This window comes from Letharia lupina (assembly GCF_014066315.1).
Source record: "Letharia lupina isolate WasteWater1 chromosome Unknown contig_15, whole genome shotgun sequence".
NCBI lineage: Eukaryota > Fungi > Ascomycota > Lecanoromycetes > Lecanorales > Parmeliaceae > Letharia > Letharia lupina.
In genome coordinates, this window is record NW_023502984.1 from 1428049 (window position 1) to 1444498 (window position 16450).

Sequence of the window (16450 nt, forward strand, 5' to 3'; positions counted from 1 at the left end):
GTACACTATTGACAAAGACCGACTTTTCGATGTAGCCGCCTTGTCGGACCATCAATCCAATGAATGCAGCGATTGGGAAGAGATTGGGGGGGGAAGGATCACTTTTGCTAGGAGAGCTCTGCAAGGGGATTTGTTCAACAGAATGGGAAAAACGAGGCGACCATTGCTCGATTCTAATCGGCCTTGGTGACCCAGAAAGGTTGATAGGTACAGCCGCTCAGGCTCCGATTTGGTTCTGTTATCCAGCAGAGGGTGTTGCGTCAGGGGGGTTCGGGCGGTAGAACCCATGGACACGTCTACATTCCAGAACCCTTCGCTCCATCTCATGATCGGCGATTTTCTGGTGGAACTTTCGCAGGTGCTCCCTGAAGTCTTGAGCTTTGTTGCTACGCTGTCTGGCGCAGCCTTCGACATTACAATCATTGTATGAGAACGATGCGTAGCGATCCCACTCAGAGCCGTTGCGCATTCGAAGCTGTCTTCTTCGTACCAGGATCCTCGCACACTCCGTGAGATCTTGCTGCACCTTGGGTTCCGCGAGGTAGGCGGCGGTAGCGACGTACATCTTTTCCAAAGTCATGCATCCTGGATTCTTGTCTTTGCCAGTCAGTCGGGTAAATTGGTGGCCTTTCCATTTGTCCAGAGCAATCTCTCCGTCGCGCTCGCCTCCGTCAAATCTAAAGTAGGAGAAGCGTTCTTTGTTGTCGTGCATTGAAAGCCGTTCCCTTTTCCGGTGCACTCCTACGCTCCTTGAAGGAAGCCTCAGCGCTGCTTGGAGGGTGGTTACGGCATTGTTGAAGTTCCCTTTCTTCTTAGAGAAAAAGTCGATTGGTGGAATGCCTGTCCCGATGCTGATGAACGGGCCCATGCATGTTCTGGCTCGTGCCTCCATGTTTGTCAGTAATGTCGAGGTATGCCTCCTCAGAAGGGGTATTGGATCCAACCCCTCCATCTTTGAATGCCACGGACCCTGGCATGTTGCCCCTTGGGATTTCGATTGGACGAAAGTACGTTGGCGCTGCTGAAGTGGCTCGAGCTACCTACCAAATGGGCAAGGCCACAGCATCGCCATATGTTCCGGTCCTGGTGTAACGCCCTCGGCTCTTGGACCGTTGTAGGGGTACATGAGCCTCGTATGTCCGGAACCGATAGGGAACGTCCACTCCGACGCTGTCCGCGTATGCAAGAACCATACTGGTTCAACTGACATCAGCACTGAGGCAGAGAAGCACTGATTGATGGTCATAACATCTGCACACATCTTCGTTCAATTTTACAAAAAGTGATGTAGGTATTCAAGGTTGCAACGCATGACGAGATTGCACAAAGTCACCAACCACTCGAATGTCGTGGCCTCAGAATTGACTGCTCCACAGCCTAGTGCGGCCATGTGGATGAAGCAGGCGTACTGTAAATGCTCGGTAATTGGGGGAAACATATGACCAAAGAGGAATAGGTGCTCATGTGTAATATCAGTTGAGAAGATATAACGCTGGACCGAGTACGGGTCTGATGGGGGCAATACTGACGAGGTGTAGAAGAGAGCATGGTGTGCAACCGTCTGGCTCAGGCAAATGGACTGTACAAACTTGCTAGTGCACTAGTGTATGGATCCCAGTCCGAAGCCCCTGTCACTGCTCCCGCGAAGTATAGGAAGAGTTCCCAGTCCGACCTGAAAGAGATGCTTGCAGGCAGTCACCGTGCATATGTAACAAAGACGGAGGAGAAGTGTAAGGGCTGAAGTGCGGACTGGCTTAACACCAGGTTAAGCGTGGTTTATCCTGCACTTCGGGGTGCGTTAATGCACCTCGGGGTCAGCTTAGACCCTAGAGACTAGAGTAAAGTTCCCGCGCTTGATGGTCCTGTTAATCTTTGGAGTCAGCAGAGAATTAACGTATGCCCGCATATGGCAGGAATGATCCTCATTCCATAACTCTTGTCAGCTAGACTCTAAGCCGATGCTGCTTTGACATGATCGCAGGCATGGCTGGCCGCCGCAGTAGCCCTGACGATGGACATCCAATGGCATCTAACCTACAGATGCAGCCACCTACTCTAGAAGTGCGGTAGGACTGCCGTGAGCTAATATAGGACACCAAAGTACTTGTGTGAGACAAAACAAAGCTCAGTTGTGTGTCGCAAGGCTGCCGTCAAGTAGAACGCGATGTGTCAATCTATCATGTCTGACAGCCTGTTGACATATGAAGTATGGGTTCTATGCAAGGCTGAAGAAAACAATGCCTCGAATGTGATTTGATCTTAGGTGGGTCTTATGTCGTCAGCCCGAAGGTGCCAAGAGCGTGACGAGCCCAGAAAGACCACTGCTGATGGAACCATGTCATGCTGGCGTGCCCTCGGCGCCAATCAAAATCAATGTCACGGCACCTTCCAGCTGAACTCTCACACTGACAGTTCGCACTGTCTCGTCTTTCAGTCTCGCTCTGCGTGTATATACCGAATTAATTGGCATATAAGATACTACCATATAGCCGAAGCGTCCATCTGATCATCGTTTGGAACCGTATTTTATATGTAAAGGGGCCTTATAACACTGTGGTATCGTATGGCCTAAGGCGCTAGTCAATAGCCTTATTAAGCTCGCTGTCGCCAATCAGAGAGCTCGGAGAGACGCTCTTTTTAGACGGGAAAATAATACCTGATTTGGGGGCGTAGTGTACCGCAAATGGCCTGTACCTACTCCGACCACTCATTATTTTACTTGCCTTGCTACTGTGAGGGTACTTCTGATTTTACCCTGGGGGCCTAGTACAATAAAGTACCATTACTCAGCAGGCTACTAGGACCCCTATCTTACAGTCTAATTATGGCCTACGTCTGAAAACCGTTATTTTGAACGGTATTTTATATGCAAAGGGGCCTTATAATGATGTGGTTTTTTATATGCCAATTAATTCGGTATTGCAGCAGCGTTGTTGCCGGCGAACAATGTGTTTTCGCGATACATCCAAATCCCATAGCTCCAATCGATCTCCCATGAGCAAAAGGTAGCCGTCTTTGACCCCGAGTCCAAGGATCTCCGGAGACTCCCCAGAAAGAAAATCGATGGTCTGTCGCTGTCCCCATGTTGCTGCTATTGAAAGGGTCTGAGAATTATGGTTAGCCTCGAAATTCGATACGGTGAATGTGCCGAGGTTGCGCCGCCAATTTGACGTGTTTGAGTCCAATGAGCTGGCCAAAGGGACTTCCCACGCATCGCACGCAATCGTCACCCGGCTCACGGATGAGATTGAAGACAAAAGCTTCTTGGCTCGACTGTATATCAGTCGGCTCGGTGTCACGTCTTAAGTGCAGCGGCTGCTGTCTTCAAAGCACCGAATCCTATACATTGCCCCTCTGGCAGATCATCCACTTCGCACGGATTCGGACTCGATATCAATTAATCTCTGACTCATAGTTCGGGTACATCCATGACTTTCGAAGGAATTGGAAATCCAAGGGGAAATGGATAGGGGAGAAATCAGGGGCACGAAGTATTGCAAGGTGATGGGCTTGTGAAGAACCGGATAGGCATCCAGAAGGGTTGGGGCCTTCTTTACGTGACGCTACTATGATGCGCTCACGTTAACCCAAGCAGATTCCGGTCTTTTTTATTGCCTGTGTAGAGCAGTCTTTTCTAGATTGTGAGCTAAAAAACACAGGGGGAACATATGAGAGATCCTGAGTCTACACATGATCAGTCTCGGTGACTCAATCACTCAATCATTTGCATGTCAAAATTCCAGCCTCAAGTTCGAGGTAATTAGCTGAATCTAACCAATCCTAAGCTGATTACCTGTGAATCGCTGTCTACGGAGTCTAACGCGTTGGCCGCATTCAGCAAGCCGCATTAATACATGGTTATAGAGAGCCTGCGGACGCTCTACCGGAAGACACCTCCATGACCTGGCCGACTCGTCCCCTGCAAAAAAAGACGATTTTCCAACCACCACTAGGTACCCAGTCTCCCAAGTCCTTAACGGAGCTTTCCTCTGAAGGTTATGCAGGGCAGAGGAGAGCCCGTTTCGCTAGGGTCTGGGTAGCAAAAGACCACCCGTACCCAGGAAGATTATCATCATGGGTGATCTTGCAATAACCCGACTCGGGGTAGGGTACAAGTATCTGGAGTAAATATGACTTGGTAAGTGCATGGTACACACGTTTGTAACTATGCTCTAAGCACGCGTGCCGTAGGTCACTCTAGGTCTATTGTAGCATGTTTCGTGGAGCTTGAGACCAGAGACAGTCAGATCCGAAGAGCAGCACGAACCAGGAATCTCGATTCCGCTTCTTCGGCCGCGATTTCTTCCCATCGTCCTGTGACTCAGCATTCGGTGTTCCTACGAAGGGATACAGTCAGCCTCAGCTCCACCATAAATTCCGGAACATCATTCTCGATCGCTTTCAGAGGCAAAATAACTTACCAATTCACCTCGCGGCAACTTCGCTAACCCATCACGCGCACGCGCGCATCGGCCCAACCCACAGCTGCCTATACCTCTTCCCAACCATCCGCAGAATGCCGGCACGCCACAAGCCTAACCGATAGAAGTGCAAACGGACCATGAAGCTTTTTCCCATCTCCGTGTCCTCATTGCGTGTAACGACAATGTAGGTACTCTCTGTATCAAGGCCGTTGGAAGCATGTATGTCGAACTTGGGATGGAGTGTCGGTATGTCGAGGATGATGAATTTGGCAGCTAAGGAAGTCAGCATCCCTATTTGTGGAAGGTTTTCCGCGGTGACATGAACGGACGATCAAGTTGAGAGACAGGGACGAGACAGAGGTTGCGATCTTCTGGGTCAAGGACCGGGACGCGGTCTTCAGAGCGCAGCTGTGCTGGGAGGAGGTTCATGTTTTGCTATTTGGACAAAGTGTTTGTAATGTGGAATGGAAAGTTGTTGAGTTACGAGGAAGAGGGCCGGCTGTGAAGCCTACTAGGTAGCTAATGTAGCAGTGGTGGCCAACCCTACAAGGCTGGGAGCATATTCCCACACGAAGTGCCAAGCTGAAGTTTCAGAAAGGATGCATGGGCTGTAGAAGAATGAGAGAGGATACCTGAACGCGGCCCAAGGGGCTCTTGCAGTTTCAAAGTTTCGCAGTGCAAATAAAGTGCATGATGTTTCGGACGCGTCGGAAAGCTTTATGCAGGCCGCCCGTTTTTGGACAAATCAACCATGTCGGATCATGAGTTCGGATTTTAAGCCTATGTTGTGACAAGTGCAGGAAAGATTCAAACCAGCAAACCCTCTTACCAAATTGCCACTCATGATACCATGGTGCGACGGGACTCTATTAAGGCAAGACCCTTCAAGAAGGAGGCTTCACTAGCATTGAGATGACTTCAGTAACATAAAGGATGTGGGGCACCGGAAGGAAAGACTTGATAATGTCTCGCTGAAGAACTTTCAGGCCATGGTCGCGAAGAAATGGACGGACGAGGAGAAGGCCAGGCGCCCGGCAGTCACTGCTCAGGTACTGGATGATCACGAGGCCAAGTTCTGCATCCAATCTGGAGACGAGATCGGAGTGCCCATGACAGCTTGGGTTGCGGTATACAGGAAGTGATGTAAACGTTGCTTCGCCGTGTTCAAGAGCCTTCGGTAGAACTGCAGCTACTTCACGAGCATACTTGTTGACTACAGCAATGATGTCTGCACCTTCTTGGCATTACGCCCGTAAGATGTGACAAAAGTTTGCTTAGACCCAGGTGTTTTTATAGCTACCCGGGGAAGGAAGCAGTCTTGATTCGCGAGAGTTTCCTGTCTTGACTTTTATTTCGGGAATCAGTTCGAAACAGTCTCGGTTTCAAGATGAAGATTGTTTGAGAAAGCATTAAAGAACCGGATAATCTTCTCTTCGATCCTGCTCTCCATCAATTTTTGGATAATTTGGGACCGCTGTCACTGTCACTTTCACTAATACCTTGCTTGTTATACAAACCTTCGCTGACGCATCAGCCCTTTCCTTGACCTTCCCGCATTTCTCTACGACCCCGGCGCTCAAATGAGCAATACTATCCGTTCCCGAAGTCTCGAACACCGATAAAGGCAACCCCAATTCTCTACCCAATCATTCTCGTTATGCTTTGCCTACTACTAGGGTTTAGTAGTGGTCCTCAATTGCCAGTGCAGCGGAAGGTTCATGTGTGTGCAAATCAATTTTTCGAGGCATGTGAGTCCAATTTCTGTCCGACCCCCCTTTCCACTGATAGCCGTAGCTGACATGAAAAAACCTAGGGTCCTGGTGGCCGGGATAGTGTGGATGGCTGAGGTACAGAGCACGTTCGATAAAATATATAACATTCCGGTCAACCATGGCGGCTTCCCTCCCGACGACGATCAGTCTCCTCAAACGCCAGTGTTTTAGGGGGCATGCGTAGAGAACGGTTTCTCCATTGTTTGTGCTTGCCTGCTAACATGCGAACCACTCCTGGCTAAAGGCCCCGTCCTTGCCTATAACGTCGATAGCTGGTGTTCCTCGCTTCTCAGCGGTATTGGAAGAGGAAGGGAAAGCGATGCAAGTAAAGAGCAGTCCTCAGCTCAACCCATTGTTTTGAATCAACTCGTGCCCAGATAGCGTATTCAGTCTGGTATTTTGCACCAAATCCACAATTTGCATAGGTCAGCGCCATCAAGAGAGAGGATCTAGATCTCGAGATGCTGCTCATCCAACAATTTGTGGAGAGCTTGGATGTGTGGAAAGGTACGGCTGCCTTTGGAACTGCGAATGTAGAGACAATGCATTGTGGTCTTTGACGCTTAATTGAGCTCTGGAGCTCCTTTGTCATCTGGATAGGGTATTAGGCCTTTAAGACCCGTCATGACTCTGCAACATTCGCACCGAAAGTTGAGAGGTAATTGGGCAGGAGCAGCATGGCAATTGATGAGTTTGGCAGATCTAGAATACTGGCAGAGCATTATGTCTGTGTCGAGATTGGCTGTAAGAGTGTATTACGTGGTATGGACGAGAGTGGAGAGCGGATTAGGCTCAAAGTCAAAGACAGCAGGTCCAAAGGATAGAACGGTGGCGCGAAAGGATTGGGCCAGCTGGTGCACTGCTGTGATACCACTACACATACCGAATTAGTCGATGATAGATTTTGTGTGGAAACCTTGAATGGGACTTTACTTACATGCGATATAAATTTGAAGATTTGTTGGATTGAGCACGGAGTTCAACGTGTTCAAATGTACACAGTCGTTCCAGTCTAGCTGCTCTTTGGGATCAGTATTATTTGTCAATGCGTTGTCGCCGAGGTAGAAGCGAATGAGCTGGTATAGCATAATATACGTCTGATAAATCCCATAAAATATTCCCGAGTCCCCGGAAAATCTGTTGCCCGTAACAGAAGGACAATGATTCCTTGTTGACATACGCGGTTGAACGAAAACCGCTGGGCACAGGAACGTGTAGATTGTACCGTCGGCGTAGAACGCGTGGATGGGCGTGGAGCGAGGGCCGCCCACAAGACACCTATGCCAAGGATCGTAGCCCAAGTTCAGATAACCGTAGAGTTTTGCAGAATCCTCGGTCACGCAGGAGAGACGAGGGGAAGAGAATGTATCTGGACGAGGTCTCAGATTTGCCTTGCCTCTGGAATTATAGATGTGATCTAAAATTGACACGACAGCCTTCTGAGCCTCGTCCTCCTTGAACATAGCCTGATATCCAAAATCGCTGTCCGTTCCCTCTAGCCGAGCATCGGCAAGGGCGGATTTTGCCAGCATTCTGGTTTGGGCGACTGTTTCGTAAATATCGAAAGTTCTGTCACCGCAGTTCTCCACAATGAAGTGATTGATGTTGGTCAGGTTGGCCACTTCGCCGGGGCCTGCATTGAGTGATTGGTTTAGACCAACCACTGGCTATTGTCAGCGTGGTCTTCTGGACAACGGAACCGAGAATGTTACTTGACGGCGTATGCAGAGAATTGATAGGTGCAATTATCGCCCCTGCTGTGAGTATCGCAGCCATGAACATCATGTTGCATGAAGGAGCGAGACGTTCTCGGGAAGACTGTGAGGATAGGCAAAGTGCATAGCAAGCTCGAACGCTTAAGAGTCTAACATTGATGTATGAATCAGAATTTGGGATATGCCAAAGTAACGTGGAAAGAAGTGGGGGATGAATGTGGGGAGGCAATAACACAGGTCCCAAAGACTTGAAACACATTGTGCCTATCGCATGCTAACCAACACGAGGCCGTCAAGTCGTTATGAGCCGCGTGAAGCGCATCATCCTGTCTTCATTCGCATTCCGCTGCCGCCCAACGGTAGCTTGAAGTGATACTTAGGTACAGATTCCTAAGGTAATCTAGCAAGATACATCCCGAGAGATCCATCCCATGCATTTTGAATTCTGAACTTGCCGCCATAATTAGATGGCAGCCAGCTACCAATGAATGTAATAAATCATCTATCCAAGAAACGTTCATGGCAGGACAACTGTTTTCCTCCCCCGGGTCTGTAAGCCCTTGATTTCCGATGGTGCGAATGGCCAGTGGTACGAAACATCCTGGACCCCTGGACCCCTGGACCCTGTCCCCCAAGCTGTCCTGGTCAACTGACCGTTTCTTTGCACCGACCTTACGAGTATGAACGACATGGCTGTTCTTCGCACACCTACCTTATTCAACTCTCCTACATTCTTTGACTAGTCACTCCTCTCCCTCCTGGGCCTCAGCGTCCGTCTGACTGACCTCGACCCCGCCATGGCCTCGATTGGCCTCGATCGCCCCACCATGGCCGACGTGCCTTCGATCCATAACAACGAGAAGGACGAGACACACGGTATGGACGCACCACCCGTCGCGCACGGTGTCGACGAGGAAGTCAGAACATCTTCGCCCAGCTCGGATGACTCCAATAAGCCCCTATTCGATAGCACGCACCGCAAGCTGAAGCCAAGGCATATACAGCTGATTGGAATTGGAGGGTATGTGAAGAAGAAAACGCTACTTTCGTGGAAGACGGATGCTGAGGATTGCTCCTTTTGCACAGGACAATTGGAACAGCGCTCTATGTGCAGATAGGTGCGTCGAGCTCACACCAATGCAATCCGAAGGTTGCCGACTGCGAGAACAGGTCACGGCCTCGTTCAGGGTGGTCCAGGGTCACTCTTCATCGCATTCGCCTTCTGGTAAGTCCTCCATCCCTGTCGACTCGAAAAAGATTGTTAGGAACATCCCAGAGGACACACTTCACAGACGTTGGATGGAAGAGGGAGCGTACCTTCTTGGACCCCTGTGTTTAAAACAGGAAGACTCCGTATCTTATCAACCTGTGATCTAGGTGTACATTCATATTATGTGTCACGATTTGTACGAAACCCAATTTCTCTTCTGTTCGTCGTGAATATGTGAGGGTGCCCGTTGGACTTAGACGATGAGATCGCTCCCACCGATTCTTCGGTAGCTTGACTATCGGAAGAAATCAGAAAGGACGTCTGTGAACTTGAATCCGTAAAACATGGCCCTATGACCGGCGAGACCTGAAGATACAGCGCAATATTGGAATTCGCAAAAGCAGCGTGTTCCTCAATATCACATGAAATGCTGACAAAATGACTGTTTAGCTATGGCTGAAATGGTCACTTACCTTCCCATATCCTCCCCCTTCATCCGCTTTGCTGGCCGATACGTCGACGAAGCCTTCGGTGTCGCTGCAGGATACAATTTCTTCGTCTTCGAAGCCATGCTCGTCCCGTTTGAAGTCGTCGCTTGTAATCTCATCATCCATTATTGGAGTGACGCCGTCCCAACAGGCGGGATCATTGCCATCATCATCGTCCTATATGGGTACATGCTCCTTTTGACATAGGGAAATCGAATCGCTAATAGCTCGAGATAAGATTTATCAATGTTTTTGCGGTGAAATGGTACGGCGAATCTGAGTTCTGGCTTGCCCTAGGCAAAGTAACACTCATTGTCGGCCTCATTGCCTACACCTTCATCACCATGCTTGGTGGCAATCCAAACCACGACCGTTTCGGCTTTCGCTACTGGAAGAATCCTGGATCGTTCGCAGAGCTTTATAAGACAGGCTCACTTGGCCGCTTTCTTGGATTTCTGCAATGCCTCATCCAAGCAAGTTTCACTGTCGCCGGTCCCGATTATGTCTCCATGGCGGCAGGCGAGGCCGAAAATCCACGGGTAGTGATGCCGAGGGCGTACAACAAGGTCTTTGGACGATTGATGGCCTTTTTTGTGCTCGGTAGCCTGGCTGTAGGAATCAATGTACCGTACACTGATCCAGAGCTTGTAGATGCATTTACAAGTTCGGAACCTGGAGCAGCAGCAAGTCCGTACGTGGTCGCTATGAATCGCCTTGGTATCAAAGTGCTGCCAGATATTGTCAATGCGCTCGTTCTGTCGGCAGCGTTCAGTGCAGGCAACAGCTATGTGTACTGTGCGAGTCGTAGTCTCTTTGGATTGGCACTGGATGGCAAGGCTCCAAAGATATTCACTAGGTGTACGAGGAGTGGCGTTCCGGTATATTGTGTGTTATTGGTGCTGGCGCTGAGCTTGCTGAGCTTCCTGCAGGTCAGCGTACGTTATAATTTCCGAGGCTACTCTTCCCCCATTCATGCAGTCTTATGAGTCGTCAAGCATGTCCAGAGAGTTCTGTGCTCCTAAGACATGTCTCGCGATTCAAAAAACCTCCCGAAAGAGTAATGCTGACTCCACAATCACCAAGTCTGGACCGGCAGTGGTGCTGCAATGGTTCGTCAATTTGGTATGTTGTATGGGTTATGCCTAAGTATTGCTCCAGGCTGAGATATATCAGGTCACCGCATCTCAACTGATCAATTTCTCGGTTATGTCCTTCACCTTCATCCGCTTCAAGAAGGCTTGCGATGCTCAAGGCCTATCAAGAGATTCTCTGCCCTATAAAGGCCGGTTCCAGCCTTACCTCGCATGGTACGCGCTCTCCGGTTGTTTCGTCATGACCTTTGTTGGAGGCTATACCGTATTTCTGCCCGGACAGTGGAGCATTCCAACATTCCTCTTTTCGTATACAATGATTGGTGTCTTCCCGATCCTCTTCATTTTCTGGAAATTTTATAAGAAGACGCGATGGCTAGAGCCCAATGCTGTTGACCTGTTGAAGGACGTTGATATGATAGAAGAATACACGAGAGACTATGTGCCGAGGCCTTCAAAGTCAGCAGACAAAATTTGTGGCGAAGTGAATCGATACTGACAGAGACTTAGGAACAAATTCTTTGTCCTCCTTGATAAATTTTACAATTAAGACGGCGGAAGACAGTCAGAGACTTTGATAGATGCAACGCTGCGAGACTTGATACTCCAATTGTAGAAGGATTCAGAAGATTCTAAGTCAATGCACATGACGAGAACGTTCCATTCGATGGATGTAAGCAAATGCATTCAGTAGATGATGGTTCGACAACGTACGAAGTGTAGTCACGTATGATATCAATGGCCCACAAAAACCAACACCAAATTTGGCCAAAATGGCACCTAGCGGAGGTCCCTCCGCCCCGCCAAAGAACCTCCATTTCCGAACTCCTTCAGCACCCCCCTCCCCCCCTCCTCCCTTCAGCAACAACATGGCATCAACCACTCAATCCCAACCTCAAACCAGTACGCCCCCACCGCACTCTCCAACACGTTCCTCCAAATAGACCCCTCCACCACATCCCACATGTATCCCAGCTGATAACAACAAACAGTCGACCTCTCCTCCCTCCCCACGGCCCAACTCAACAACGTGAAAAACCAGCTCACGCAAGAACTGCAGCATTTGACAACATCATTTAGTCAGCTCAAGGCCGCGCAGGGGAAGTTCAGGGATTGTGGCGTCAGTGTTCGGGATGGGTTGGGGAGAGACGAGGGTAGGTTGGGGTTTTTTTTGTTGTGAGGGACGGGGAGGGGGAAGGGGAAAGGGGATCGGGCGGGATCGTCGGTAGTAGGTAATTGGTACAGATTTATGGAGAGGAGGGCAGTCAGATGGGGAGGTCCGAGATGAGGATAGTGGGAGGGAAGGAAAGAGTGCAGAGGGATGGGAGGCACGAATGCTGATGAGCTGGTCCACCACAGGCACACCCATCCTCGTCCCTCTGACACCCTCACTCTACGTCCCAGGCAAATTGGCATCTACAGATGCGGTCCTAGTGGATATCGGAACGGGCTTCTACGTTGAGAAGGTTTGTCGCCTGACCACACAGGTGTTGGGAGGAGTATCCGAACTGATCTCATTACATCCAGACACCACCAGCTGCGCGCGAGTTCTATTCACGGAAAGTCGAGGAGCTGGGGAGGAACCTGCAGGATCTTGAGAGGATCGTGCAGGGGAAGCAGGGGAATTTGGGTGTTGTCGAAGATGGTGAGTGCACGCTCGTTGCTTTCATATTTTTGGGTGAAGGGAGGAGGAAATGGTTGCAAAGTGGCTGACTGAGTGTACTTGTAGTTTTACGACAGAAAGTAATTAGCGAAAGCAGCAACAGTGGAGACGACGGTGGGACGTGAAGATGCTGCATGTCAAGTGATATTTGATGTGCTAATCTAAAGCCAACGCCTGGGCCAAATCCGGACTTACCATCTCCTCCGGGATTTGATGTGAATCGTCATGTCTATTTACCAGCCGCCGACCTACCCTCTGAGATGGGGCAGCTCTTTCTTGATGCAGTCAATGAATTTGGTGACGACTTCCACATTCTTCAAGAAATCTATCACCCGAGGATCCGCTCCTCCCACTCCTTCCATATCGACAGTGCCAGGTCTCGACGGAAAGAAAGTCTCGAGGTTTGGGTCCCATCTAGCTGCTTCACCAATGCTTAAGGTGGAATTGAGCCTGAGAATGGAGTCCCAGTTTGTGTTATATAGTGTAGCGCCCCAATTCGTCTCCGCCGGGACGTTTTCGTTCTTTGGATCACCATAGTTGTCGTACCGGGCAAGCTCGAACTCCCACTCAGGTTGATGGGCTAGTCGATATCTCATAGCTGTCTTTTGCTGGAATGTCGAGGGCTGCATAATGCCTGAGAGATCTTTCTTCCATGTGAACACTTTTTGGCCAGTGAGCTCAGTCCTGGCCTTTGGAATCTTCGATAGCTTGACACTCTCCGCGAATTCTATCATTTGAGGATTGATTCGACTGGAGTCGATACTGTTTTCGGAAGAGACGTTAAGCTTCCAAGAAACCCCACTGTCAACCTGTCAGTAAGGCGTTTGGGGGCGAAATCTGGATAACATACCTATCAAGTCTAACCATGAATGCTTCCAAAGGAACCGCAATGCCTCGACGATCCGTCCTTATCCACAGCTCTTGGACTTTTTCGTAGATGGTTGGAGCCGCGGAAGTACTGCTCATTTCGAGCGTGAAGTTCATTGATGGGCTATTCGGGTTCCTGAATTCGAAGCAAGCGCTGAAGGACGGCACAACCTCTTCAAGAGAAGTGCTGGAGCTGTCCATCGGTAGGAAAAGATCGGTGGCCTTTTGGACTTGGGCTATGATCGTCGTTGCGTCTTTCTTAATTTGTAGACTAGATATCAAGATAAATAAAGCACTGGAATATATTCAGAGGTTGACTTACTCTCTAATCATTACGCCCTTCGTCTCTGACATAGTCGTATTATTCATGAAATCTTCAAAGGGAATGGAATCTGCCCCTTCCTTCCAACGGAATACTTTCAATGCGAATGTCCCAAATTGAATGCGCATTCGGACCAGACCACGGTAGTGAGGTAGATATCCAATGCATTTCCGTAGTGATAGCTCCATGCGGCGATTGTTCTTCATCGTTAATTCATTACTCTCATTAAGCCATTCGTTGCGAGCCTCCCGGTCCAGTGTACTCCCCGTCAACACAGGAATCATGCTCATGGCTAACTTCGGATCGCTGAGGGAGGCAGGAAGTACCTTGACATCTTTCCTGATCGCTGATGGATTTGGTGGCTCTACCAGAATTATTATATCAGGTTGGGCGATCTTTGCAACGTACTCTCTCTTCGTCCCTTCAATACGATCCATAGTCCTTTTCACAGACTCTTCTTTGTCGCTGAAGATCCTGAAGGATGAAAGTTTGTTATCGAAGACGATGTGGCATTGGTATTGGAAGCGAATGGGATCGAATGCCTCCAAGCTCGAACCTAGAATATCTTCCGGCCGTACCTCGTCGATTGGCCATAGAAAAGTACCTGTATATGCGAAGATCCGGTCTTCTGCTGGCACTTGTTGGAACTCTAGAATCTTTGTCTCCTTCTGCATCTTCTTATTCGATCGGTGATACTGATCACCTATACTTGATGTCTCCCTGGCGAATTTTTCCTTGGCTGACTTTTGCGGAAAGCCAATGAAGCGATTGACAAGCCCTTGAAGCTCGGCTTTGGTGGCCTGAATTTGACGAGCGTCTCCCCACAGAAGAAGCTCACGATCCTTCGCGTGCTGAGGTGGGCGGATGAACGATCGCAGACGAACACCGATCTCGTCGAACATATCGTACATTCTCTTTTGATTCGGCTCAATTTCAGAGCAATCTTTGGGTAGCATGAATGTTCCTGTAGGGTCTAGTCTCTTCCGGAAGGCGGCCCTAGCTAGGTTATCTCTGTTGTAGTTGAAATTGACCCGTCGATGTGCTCGACGCTGACCTGAGGGCTTGCGGTGAGGGTAGGGTTTGAGTTGAGCTGGCGGTCGCCCATGAGAACGTGCATTGGATTGGGAGCCTTTGTTGGTCACAGGTTGAAACACATCGTCTGCCATGGTCCGGGAGCCATCTCCGAAAACTTGCTGGCTTTCATCATAATCTGAATCGTAGTAATCGTCATCGTCAGAGCTCTCAGATGAGAAGTCAGCTTGCAGTCGTCTCTTCGGATCCCACTCCCTCGCATTTTTGATCTCATACGGGATGTCTTCCTTCTGCTTCGGAGCTGATTTTGAGTGAGCCTGGATTTTGGACGGGACACGGCCATTGGGAGCTGACGACAGCACAGACTGAGAATTTGATAAGCTCGGAAAGGTAGGGGCTGGCCGTGTGGGATATTGAGGGTTCTGTGAATCACTATCCTTGGGAACTATCTGGGATGCAGGCTGGTATCTCGATAGACCTCGGCCGTTTGAAGCTGTCTGTGATGGAAGCTGAGCTTTTGGCGAAGCTCTGCCACTGGGGCCTGCTTGTAACAGAGCCTGATTCTTCTGCGTGTGACGGTCCACCACATGCCAGGGCTCGTCGGAGGGTTCGGTTGGTGACATATTGTGTGAAGTTGCTCAGTGTTGATGAAAACCGGAGAACCAGGTCCCAAGATGGTGAAATCCAACAGTATAGTGATGTGGTCAAATCTGACGAAGTCTCTGCAAAAGGCCTCTTGGCAATCCTTTGCTTGGAGGTACTTGAGTTCAGGTAATAGAAGATACACTTCTGGAGTTGCTTGGACCAGACAAACAACCGGAAATGTTAGGCTTGTATTGAGGTGATTGATGTTAAAAGGTACACTTCACAGTAAATAACAGAGGTCGAAGCGGCCAGGTAGGTGTCACGCTGTTGGATGAGTGGCTTCCGAGATCGGATCAGCTCCAATAGGAAGCACCAATGCTACTGCGGATGTTGGAGTGAAGTTGGCACTTGCTTGCTCGCTCAGATCTCAGCTTGGGTGACAAAGATTGAGACTGACAAGTTAGCGTCACAGCACTGAAGAAATGAGTTTGGAAAACAAACCGACTCGTACAGTGAAGCGCGGATGTCACTGCAGGTTTTGGCGTAAAGTGAGCTTTCATTTCTCCGTTCAAGATTTAAGCTTGAATGATATTGATGAGGGTAACAAACAGCGATCACAGATTAGAACGGGAAACTTTTCGAGCACAGGCCAGCTCGACCAGTGAAGCCTTATAGTTGCTGCGGATAATGATGTGAACTCCGCTCTCACTTATGCATTAATTGCTCTCATTGGAACCTCGAACCCAAAACCTAGGAGTGTGAGCAGGTCTGGAAAGGTTGCGTGGGAAATGTACGGATGGTGGTGGCAGAGGAGTAAAGTTGCCGGGTTATTTGTGTAAAATGTAGTGGTGAAAGCGGATGTTGTAGCCACCAAGGGAATGAATGTCGACGGTGATTTCAGATGCTGAGGGTGAATGCTGAGGGTGAATGCTGAGGGTGAATGCTGAGGGTGAATGCTGAGCAAACCGCTTTCCACAGGGTCTCAGACCAATTGGCTGGCAATTTTGAGAGTGTGACGTGTACTGCTGGCAATTTGAGCGGATACTTGCATTCTTCTGTTCCGTTAAAAAATCAAGTACGCTGTAAGAAATTTAATTCTAGCCAGATGGATGTGACTGGGGCTATTAGTAACCGGCATCGTAACATCCCGAGATGGTCATAGATTCCATATGGTACTGGTGGATGCAATCCGCGAGCTCCTTCACGATTTGGCAGCGCAGGGGGCTAATATCTCTGATCATAATGGTGCAACAGTCATGAAGCTGCCATGTATATATCGCA

General features: G+C 49.3%; 6 protein-coding genes across 6 annotated transcripts; 3 read left to right on the forward strand and 3 right to left on the reverse strand.

Annotated features, from left to right (window-relative positions):
• Positions 1-238: 238 nt before the first annotated feature.
• HO133_002755 (uncharacterized protein) lies at positions 239-892 on the reverse strand (the record flags this gene model as incomplete). The annotated part of the gene is made up of 1 exon (XM_037293680.1): positions 239-892. The coding sequence occupies one exon, from the start codon at positions 890-892 to the stop codon at positions 239-241; it is 654 nt and encodes a 217-aa protein (XP_037150509.1).
• An 11-nt stretch (positions 893-903) lies between these two features.
• On the forward strand, positions 904-1235 carry HO133_002756 (uncharacterized protein; the record flags this gene model as incomplete). Its single annotated transcript, XM_037293681.1, has 2 exons — positions 904-1086; positions 1119-1235. The coding sequence occupies 2 exons, from the start codon at positions 904-906 to the stop codon at positions 1233-1235; spliced, it is 300 nt and encodes a 99-aa protein (XP_037150510.1).
• Positions 1236-6917: 5682 nt separating this feature from the next.
• HO133_002757 (uncharacterized protein) lies at positions 6918-7981 on the reverse strand (the record flags this gene model as incomplete). Its single annotated transcript, XM_037293682.1, has 3 exons — positions 6918-7069; positions 7134-7859; positions 7909-7981. 3 exons carry the CDS (start codon positions 7979-7981, stop codon positions 6918-6920), a joined length of 951 nt encoding a protein of 316 aa, XP_037150511.1.
• A 757-nt stretch (positions 7982-8738) lies between these two features.
• On the forward strand, positions 8739-11250 carry HO133_002758 (uncharacterized protein; the record flags this gene model as incomplete). Its single annotated transcript, XM_037293683.1, has 9 exons — positions 8739-8932; positions 8998-9029; positions 9082-9136; positions 9289-9317; positions 9572-9794; positions 9848-10544; positions 10693-10731; positions 10783-11159; positions 11211-11250. 9 exons carry the CDS (start codon positions 8739-8741, stop codon positions 11248-11250), a joined length of 1686 nt encoding a protein of 561 aa, XP_037150512.1.
• Positions 11251-11473: 223 nt separating this feature from the next.
• On the forward strand, positions 11474-12488 carry HO133_002759 (uncharacterized protein; the record flags this gene model as incomplete). The annotated part of the gene is made up of 5 exons (XM_037293684.1): positions 11474-11603; positions 11693-11854; positions 12060-12166; positions 12228-12345; positions 12430-12488. The coding sequence occupies 5 exons, from the start codon at positions 11474-11476 to the stop codon at positions 12486-12488; spliced, it is 576 nt and encodes a 191-aa protein (XP_037150513.1).
• Positions 12489-12611: 123 nt separating this feature from the next.
• Positions 12612-15207, reverse strand: HO133_002760 (uncharacterized protein; the record flags this gene model as incomplete). Its single annotated transcript, XM_037293685.1, has 3 exons — positions 12612-13164; positions 13214-13501; positions 13553-15207. The coding sequence occupies 3 exons, from the start codon at positions 15205-15207 to the stop codon at positions 12612-12614; spliced, it is 2496 nt and encodes an 831-aa protein (XP_037150514.1).
• Between the last annotated feature and the right edge of the window lie 1243 nt (positions 15208-16450).